We start from the raw sequence: 9761 nt of genomic DNA on the forward strand, positions 1-9761 counted from the left end.
CAAATATCAAAAGTTGAAAAAGTACAACAATTTTTAGGTAAAAAATTAAGCTAATCAAACATCTTCAATTAACATTTTTTTTGTAATTTAATTCTAGACAATTCAATTGCCTAGAAAATATTTTTTGTTGATGCAAATTCTATACTTACAATTAAACGTACTTTTATTGTAATATATTATTTTCTAGTCACGCGTGGTTATAAATTTTTTTACATAAAATATTAAAAACTAAAATAATAATAATAATATTATTATTATTATAAAGAATTTAACCAAACGTAAAATTATTGTTACAAAAGTGATTATTATGACAAAAAAAATTCACAAAGCGGCTATTTAATTATGTGAAGAAGAAAAAAAACCCATGTGCTCATTATCAATGCACTCTCTCTCATCACTGGGGAGTAAAATACCATATTACACCCTCAAGTGAAGGAAGGCAATGGAAACCAGTTATTGGCATTCATCAAATGTGGTATCTTTTTTTTGTACTATTTTATGAGCAAATAAAATCAAATTTAATATAACACTTTTATTATTTTTATTTTTGGAGCAAAACTACTCTAAACCCATTTATTATATTGTCTAATTATTGGAATTGTGTAAGAGAGAGGCAGGGTATAATGCCACTTTGCCCCTTGGGTTCACTCAGTCCAATTGCAGTGTTGGTGAGAGAATGAATCTTTGTGCATGATTTTATATTAAGACTATAAAATAGTATTTTACATAATATGTGTATAATTTTGCACTATTACATTTACATGATATTTTTAATTTTTTTTTTCAAATTACGAGGGTAACATATTGATGAATGAAGATGCTAATTTTTATCCAAATAAAAGATATGGGGATAATTAAAGAGCTTATAACTTAGTGATAAAAAAAAACATTAATGTTGATGATGAGCTTGAATATCAAATTCCAAGTCCCTTAAATCTGAGTTACACTTCTTTATTATTTTTATTTTTTAAGAGTTAAGTTTCATAATAATAGTATAGTTTTTTACTTGAGAGAAATAAAGAAATGAGGTAAAAGAAAAAGGGGAATGGGACTAAGGTATGAATGTAGGGTGGTGGGACCCACTCATAACGTGGAATGGTCCCAGATTCCCAATCTTCAAAATGTGGACAAATGAAAGGAGGATGGAGGAGGAGGCAGGCCCTGTCCGAATGTGCAATATGATTTTATCCGCAATCATCTCAGCTCATCCCCCTCCCTCCCTCCCTCCCTCCAGGTCATGTCAGAGTGGGTTCCAGAGGGCAGACCAAAATTTCAATTTATCCAAACTAATTGAACCAACGAGATTTAATTTTTTTATTGGCTCTATCAATTAAAAAAAATTAAATTAATTAAATTTTAAAATAATATTATTTTAATATTTATAAAATGATGTTTTTTTCATAAATTTTATTTTTCTTCAATTTAATAGCTTTATTTGACTTGAATTTAATTTTTTTAATTATTAATTAATTTATTTTTTCAAATTAATAATTCAATTTAGTTTAATTTTATTCCTCAATTTAATTTAATTAATTAATTAATTAATTTTATTGAATCAACCATTTACAGAGTCTTGCGGGTCCTTCCCATTCACCAAAATTAATATGAGACACGACAAGCTATTGATTGAGAGTCCGGATAGTGTGTGTCAGTTTTAAAATATCTTTTTTTTTTTTTTTTTGGCTTTCTTTTATGATGATTTGTGCCCATTGATTCATAATACTTTAAGATTTTGGAGTCTAGCACTTTTGACTATGTAAAGATAAAAGTTTCAAAATATCATATTTTTTTTACTTTCAACATTTTCTTCAAACCAACTTTAAAATACGCTTGGTTTAGTTAGTTAATGGCAGCCCTTAAAAAATCCCCATAAAATCGAATATAATAATAATAATAATAATAATAATAATAATAATAAAAATAATAATAAAAATATAATGGAGATATGATATCACACATCCACCTGTACTTCCATTATTTATAGATAGGATAGGATAATAATATATATTTTTTTTACATGCAAATCAGGCAAACAAGGGCGCCGACAGGCAGGAACTATTGATTTAAGTAATGGATGATTCCAACCTAAGTTGGATTTGAGTTTTTTTTGCTAACTAGAGTTGAGTTAGAGTTAAGAGTTAAATATTATAAATTTTAACTAAATCCCAGATAAAACTCAAAAAGTTTATTCAAAATTATTGCCCTTTTGGATAGGAGGAAGCGTTTTTATTTTTAAATAAAAGACGGTGAGAAGCAGGAGAGAGAGAGAGAGAGAGAGTTAAAAGGAGCGCACTCCGTGGTGCGTGTCTATATAACGGCTGTATCTATAGATCGCAGAGTCCAAGCGGTGCCGGTGGAGCGGTGGCGGCAAACTTGGTGAGAAAGGAAGGAGAGGGAGAGAGACGGACGAGAGTGGAGTGGAAGTACTGTGATGGAGACTACTTTGAAAGGCGTGAGGGGCGGTGCACCGTCTGTGCTGGACATGGACCCTAAGTTCACCGTCGGCGGCGGCGTTGAGGACGTCTACGGTGAGGATCGCGCCACGGAGGGCCAGCTCGTCACTCCCTGGACTATCTCCGTTGCCAGGTTTTTGCTCCTCTCACACTTCACCGATCATCTTTTTCATCATCGCTCACTGCTGGTTGGCTTTGACTGTGATTATTGATAGTGTTTGACTTCGGTTTTTGGCTCTTTGTGAGCAGTGAAGTCTGTCTGATCTCTCTCTGGTAGAAAGAATTGGATCAATTTGATGTCAATATTGGCGGATTTGAACTTTTTTGGTAGCTTGGAAAGTTTTTTATTTGCCAAGTCACAGTACTTTTTTTGATTTTCGTGCTGTTGGTAAGCCTATTTTTGGAATATTTTGCTCTTGTTTCCATATTTTGTTTCTCTTTTCCCCAACTGAAGGCACAGATATTAAGTTTGTGTATTTCTTTGTGGTGCAATTGTTATGCTCCTTCGAATCGCCTTGCTTTTGTTCTGATTATCTGCAGCTTCATTGGTATCTCAGCTGCAACTGATTTAGTATCTTTATTTTCCAGTTTTTTTCCTCCGTTCTTTCGACTTTCTTTCTAAGATCATGACGGATGCTGATCTTGCACACCTCTAATTCCATAAATAGTTGAAATCTGAAGATAGGTTTAATTATATAATAGTCTGTCTATGCATATGTGCTGCATTATTACTTTTTGTTGTAAGATGGCTTTCCACTTCGTAATTTGTTTCCTTTCTATTCCTTCTTGGTTATGTGCTCCAGCGGGTATTCTTTGTTGAGGAACCCCCGTTTTAACAAGGGTCTTGCATTTGATGAGAAGGAGAGAGAGGCTCATTACTTGAGCGGTCTGCTACCACCGACAGTTTTAACCCAACAGCTGCAGGTTGGCAATATCAAGTTATCAACCCTGTGCTATCTTTCCGTATTATCATTTAATATTTTTACTCTTGTTCAAAATTTCCATTTTACTCTTCAGGAGAAGAAACTAATGCACAATATTCGCCAATATCAAGTTCCACTCCAGAAGTACATGGCCTTGATGGAGCTTGAGGTGCTTCTTTGACCTGCATCAACCTTTTCTTGTCCTAAAGTTAATTGATTTGTACGTCTTCTGCTTAGATGCAGATGGATAAGATAAATGATCAAATTTCAGATCCTCTTTAGTGTACATTACTAAACGCTGCAGTTTTCTTCTTCGTCTAGTAATAAGAGCCTGCTTACAATTAAATGGGATTTGAACTTTTCATTCATGTCCACCTCCCGCAAATGGATAATGATTTCCAGTCCAAATAAGACTCGAAATCCTGGGCCCCACATCTGTGCAGGGGCTGGATCGGTTTTCACCCTGTTTGCCCTGTGATGTTTGGTCCCAAGTCGGACAGAACATCGCGGTCCCTGGCAAAAATATGGTTTATACAATAATGTTTATGCCCTCAAATAGACTTTATGGCATTACAAACCATTTTATTTAATATTTACTAGCTAGAATACTTGTTTTGAGATGTTGGAGAAGGAAAGTAGATAATTTCATTCAATGTAGCCTCTTGAGAATTTTTAAAATGGATGGCATAACTTGGAATTTCTCTCTCTCTCTGTCTCTCTCTCTCATGAATTTTTTTGTTCTTTCTAATTGGTTTGGTTTGCAGGAGAGGAATGAGAGGCTGTTCTACAAGCTTCTCATTGACAATGTCGAGGAACTTCTCCCTGTTGTCTATACTCCAACTGTAGGAGAGGCTTGCCAGAAATATGGATCCATTTTTAGGCGCCCCCAGGGTCTTTATGTTAGCTTAAAAGAGAAGTATGATTTTTTTATAGCCATATTTTCTGATGTTTATGGGCTATAATAATTTAACGTAAGTGTCTTTATTTTGCAGAGGAAAGATCCTTGAAGTATTGAAAAACTGGCCAGAGAGGAGCATTCAAGTTATTGTTGTGACTGACGGTGAGCGAATTTTGGGACTTGGGGATCTTGGCTGCCAGGTGAATGTGCATTTTTGTGTTTATGTTATGAATAATTTTCCTTTTTAGTCCCTGCAGTGGAAGGTTGATGCAAGAATGCTCACTGACTTGAAGCCAGTGATTAGCAATCTTTGCACTAAAAAGGGTTAAAGGAAAGCTTAAGAGAATGAGAGTCGAGAAAGACAGGAGAAACCTGGAGTAAGAGGAAGAAAGATTTTAGATACTTCATTGCCTCCTTCAATACAAAGGAATTCCCCTTCATACAATTCTCAAAACTGTTAAAAGGGTGTTAGACTAACTAACAACTGAAACCTAACTCTGCTAACTACCAACTAATTGCTTAACAAACTCTCAACTATCATGTACAAGCAGTAGGAGCACAGAGGCAATTGTGCATCAGACTTACCCTGCTGCTTGTAAGTGAGCTCTGGCTAACTAAGACACTTTATCTTCACGTCAAGTTCCCATCCTCGATCTCAATTAGTATTCTTCAAATCCAGCTAGGATTTCTGTTTCTAATCAAATTGCCTTCTTTTTAGTTCCCATGCACACCGAGCTCTGCTCTTCCTTAGCCAGGTCCTGTCTCTTCCAGCTGACTTCCTCATTCCAAATATCTATTTGGAACATCATTGTGCTTTTTCTTTTGATCCTCAACTCCCCTGTGATCAGCTTGATCCCTTGTTTCTTCCAGTTGTGTATCAAAGGAGTTCAGGGCACGTAGTTGCCCATTTACACTTTATATTCTTTTGCCTTTCCATCATGCAATTGATTATAAAAGTATTTGCAGGACTGATTCACATCATTTCCACGTTGGCATTAGTTACCACTTACCAGTACTAAATTGATATGAATTTCTTCCTGGGTATTAGTTGGAATATACTTCCATCCATTGAGAGGCTTTTGATTCTGTAACAGCAGTACTTCTCAAATAGAATTTCTAGCTAATAATATGCTTAAAACTTTGTCAGGGGATGGGGATACCGGTTGGAAAATTGGCTTTGTATACAGCACTTGGAGGAGTTAGACCTTCTGCTGTAAGTATCATCAACTGATTATATATTTTATGCTTTATGGAGATGCTCTCATTAATACCATCTTTAGGACATTACTTCATTACTTTTGAACTCCATATAACGTGACTATAAGTTTGGAAATTTTATTATATCCAGAAAACTAGTTGTCAGCTTGATGGTATAATTTAAGTTGACATCTTTTTGCTTGACCTGCAGTGTTTGCCCATAACTATTGACGTGGGGACAAACAATGAGCGGTTGTTGAATGAAGAGTTCTACATTGGGCTCAGACAAAAGAGAGCAACTGGGAAGGTCCTGTGGTTTTAGCAATTTTTTTGTCCAATTACAGGCAGGATTATGAATCATCTTTGATACTGAGAGAGTTGTTGCCAAAACTATTTCCAGGAATATGCTGACTTTCTGCATGAGTTCATGACTGCTGTCAAGCAAAACTATGGTGAAAAAGTACTCGTACAGGTGGACACCAACTCTATTGGATTGTGATCTGAAAATTTTTTAGCCTGCGCTTGTTCACACAGCTCTATATTCCTGGTTTCATTTGTTACCGACTTTACAGTTTGAAGATTTTGCAAACCACAATGCATTTGAGCTGCTGGCAAGATATGGTACCACTCATCTTGTCTTCAATGATGATATACAGGTATGTGATGGTGGATCTATTCACCTTTTGGAATCCTGCATTTTGGTTTCACTACATTTTACTTTTCACTTTTGCAGGGAACAGCATCTGTGGTTCTTGCAGGGCTCATTGCAGCACAAAAGTTACTTGGTGGTAGCTTGGCTGATCACAAATTTTTATTTCTTGGTGCTGGAGAAGTGAGACTTTTACCTGCCTTCATACTTTAATGTTGTATATTTTAGCATACTGAGGAAAATTTAGAACTAAACAACTGCAGATGGCAGCCTGACCTTAATTTCAAGTCTATGTGTATACTTACTGTACTGCCATTCAAAACCTGCTTCTCTGGGGGGCTTTTGTGCAAAAATGATTTTTTGTACTAAAAGCATGTCTGAGGTCTAGTTTCTTTTAGTTGTTTCCAACAACTCCTGGCTCTGAGATAGTTTCCCATTCACCAAATAGCTTTTTTTTGTTTTCTTTTGTTTTGTGTGTTTTTTTTTTTTTGGGGGGGGGGGAGAGCTAGCTGATGATGTTCAGCCATTGAACACAGAATGCGTCATGAAATTTATGTTACTTTTTACCCTCTGGAATTGCAGGCTGGAACAGGAATAGCAGAACTTATAGCTCATGAGATGTCAAAGCAGGTACTGACGTACAATGACATGCATGTTGCCAGTGGGTCACTACTTAGGACTTAAAAAACATCCATATATGTGGTGGTTTGTGATTCGTTTCTTTGTTTTTCTGTTATATAGACCAATGCTCCTCTGGAAGAGGCCCGCAAGAAGATCTGGCTTGTGGATTCAAAGGTACTGATGATTCTGGAATAAGTTTCTTGCCAAACAATGAGCATCTACTCTTTGAGAATATATTTGTGTTTCCCTTTTCAGTTTATACCTTTTTGGTTCTTGTTGCGTCTGCATTTTAAAGAGTGATGTCTCTTGCAGGGGTTAATTGTCAGTTCTCGGAAGGATTCTCTTCAACAGTTCAAGCAGCCTTGGGCGCATGAACATGAACCAGTCAAGGATCTCTTAAGTGCTGTCGAGGTTTGACATATGCCCACTTCTTCCTATTTTTAAAATTTTATCATAAGTTAGCTTTAATTGATTCGTGGTCTTCATGTCATTTGAAACATGATAGGCTGTCAAGCCAACTGTTCTAATTGGAACATCTGGAGTAGGCCGAACATTTACAAAAGAGGTGATTGAGGCCATGGCCTCAATCAATGAGGTATCTCTCTCTCTCTCTCTCTCCCTCTCTCTCTCTCTAGCTTGCTCTCAATCTGATGTAAGACTAAATGGCTTGCAGAAACCTCTAATTTTAGCTCTTTCCAACCCCACATCGCAATCTGAGTGTACAGCTGAAGAAGCTTACACCTGGAGTCAGGTAAGAATAAATATGCAGTTTCTTTGTGTTTTCCATAATGTCATTTGTCTACCTTAAATTTGTAAACTGTTAAAGAGTCCCTAAAATTTGTTCAGGAAGCTAACAAATTTCCTTATAACTAGGGCCGTGCAATTTATGCCAGTGGAAGTCCATTTGACCCTGTGGAATACAATGGCAAAGTTTATATGCCTGGCCAGGTACTAACATTACGTGTCCCTTATTGTGCTATGGCCTCGTTGATACACCTGAGCTGGATATTAAGGACTGAAATTTACACATTCCTTTTTCTGTAATCATTCAGGCAAACAATGCTTACATTTTCCCTGGATTTGGCTTGGGATTGATCATTTCTGGTGCAATTCGTGTACATGACAGCATGCTTCTGGCAGCCTGTAAGTGCCCTGATTAAAGAATGACAAGATTCATCATAAGTTGAATGCATTGCCTCCTTAAGAACCAGTTAACTGTAATATGTAGTCTGGTTCCTTCGATTCGTGTTCTCATTACTAGTGCACTATGGGTACCAGTGGTACTTGTAGATTGGTTTCTTCTGACATATTGATTGTCTATTTTCCTCTATGGCAGCGGAGGCTTTGGCTCATCAAGTAACACAAGAACACTTCAATAAGGGTTTGATATATCCACCATTCTCTAATATCAGAACGATCTCCGCCCACATTGCTGCCAATGTAGCTGCTAAAGCTTATGAGCTCGGTTAGTAACCAATATTACTATTTCCTAGTCACGTTTGTGCCCCGCACATCTTACCAGCCTCTCAAGCATGTTTTTATTTTCATAACCGGCACGTTGTCTTGTAGGTTTGGCGTCCCGTCTCCCTCAACCGGCGAATCTGGTGAAGTACGCCGAAAGCTGCATGTATACCCCCAATTACAGAACCTACCGGTGAATTGTCGGTAAAATCGACCTCTTATTATTGTGTACTATGTTCAAAGCCCCGTGACTCTGATTTTCTGGTTTGCTGTGCCTACCTTCTTCCTCAACCCAAGCCTTCACATATAATGTACTGTGTCCAAAGCCTGTGAACTTTCTGATTTGGTGTGCCCTTCCCTTCTTCTTTCTCAAACCATCCGCTCTTTGAAGTCATGTGAAGTAAGCTGCGTGTGGATTACTAATAAAACAGGGGTCTAGCCTCCTCCGGATTTGCACTAGTGTGAACTGTCACTTTTGAGTATGTATTATGCATTAGTAATTTCCATGTGTAATTATAACGGGGTGGTGTTGTGTGTAATAATTTGACCTCTCTTTGGTCTACTCCCTGTTCGTTCAGACCTTATTGTAATTTATATAGAGTACATATTTGTAGACAAGGTAATAAGAGTGACTCGCGAGCTTTCATAAATACTGTCTTTTATCTTTTTAAATAACTTGAATAGAACTTTTCGAAATATATTGCTTTCCCTCAAAAAATATTGTCAAAAAATCGAATTTGACAACGTCTTAACTATAATCAAATTCGAAATTATAATCACGATTAAATCAAGAGTTGATTGCTGCAACAGACCCTTCCCTCTATTGCTGTCGTTGCAAGCTCTAACGACTGAAAGGGATTCGTGAACTTCGTAGCTGATTTTTTTTGCTATTTTATGTAATTTACAAAATCTCTATTGCTATCCTTGCAAGCTCTAACGACGAAAGGGATTCGTGAACTTTGTTGCTGATTTTTTTTCGCTATTTTATGTAATTTACAAAATCACATCATAATATTTCGTATATTACAAAAATGACTTAAAAAATGTTTTGAACTGTTTTTTTCTATTTTCGAAATAAAAAAACGATTTTTTGTGCGTCAGAGATGAAAAAGTCGGCCGGACTAAGCTGCAAACGCTGTGATTTCAATTTGATTTTTTCTAGTGCTCCTGAAATATTGACCTTGACCACCTATACCGGGCTTTTTATATATGGATAAACACACACACACACATTTGTCAATTATTATAAATTAAATAATGTTAAATACCTCATGCATGCATTGAAGCATTCTTGATTTAGCTCTAAAATTTATTTTAATGAATATCATTTCATTATTTCAAGAGCCAAAAACAATTGTAGATACACAACATTCTCATCTCATTTGTCACCACGTACGTAATTAAATCATCCATCTGTATTAATTAATTATGGATTACAATAAATTGAAAAAGGAAAGAAAGAAAGAAAGAAAACAATATGTCTTTTTCAACCAAGAGCTAGAGCATGAACGAACCTAAGCTGAGACCGGCTGATTTTGAACCGGCTGAGACTGAGAGGG

The 9761-nt window shown here is 36.3% G+C and overlaps 1 protein-coding gene across 2 annotated transcripts; it reads left to right on the forward strand.

Annotated features, from left to right (window-relative positions):
* The first annotated feature begins 2260 nt into the window (after window positions 1-2260).
* Window positions 2261-8852, forward strand: LOC127794972 (NADP-dependent malic enzyme). 2 transcript variants are annotated; one of them, XM_052326324.1, is made up of 19 exons: window positions 2264-2586; window positions 3257-3377; window positions 3471-3545; window positions 4141-4292; window positions 4369-4474; window positions 5422-5487; window positions 5683-5778; window positions 5872-5943; window positions 6044-6127; window positions 6205-6303; window positions 6703-6750; window positions 6862-6915; window positions 7054-7152; window positions 7247-7336; window positions 7415-7492; window positions 7615-7689; window positions 7794-7884; window positions 8078-8206; window positions 8311-8852. In XM_052326324.1, the coding sequence occupies exons 1-19, from the start codon at window positions 2432-2434 to the stop codon at window positions 8397-8399; spliced, it is 1779 nt and encodes a 592-aa protein (XP_052182284.1). In that variant the 5' UTR covers window positions 2264-2431; the 3' UTR covers window positions 8400-8852. The 2 variants fall into 2 exon arrangements, with proteins under 2 accessions (XP_052182283.1, XP_052182284.1); XM_052326323.1 differs by having other exon boundaries at window positions 2261-2586; window positions 7247-7492.
* Window positions 8853-9761: the final 909 nt, after the last annotated feature.

The sequence above is a fragment of the Diospyros lotus genome, chromosome 2, assembly GCF_014633365.1.
Source record: "Diospyros lotus cultivar Yz01 chromosome 2, ASM1463336v1, whole genome shotgun sequence".
In the NCBI taxonomy this organism is placed as follows: Eukaryota; Viridiplantae; Streptophyta; class Magnoliopsida; order Ericales; family Ebenaceae; genus Diospyros; species Diospyros lotus.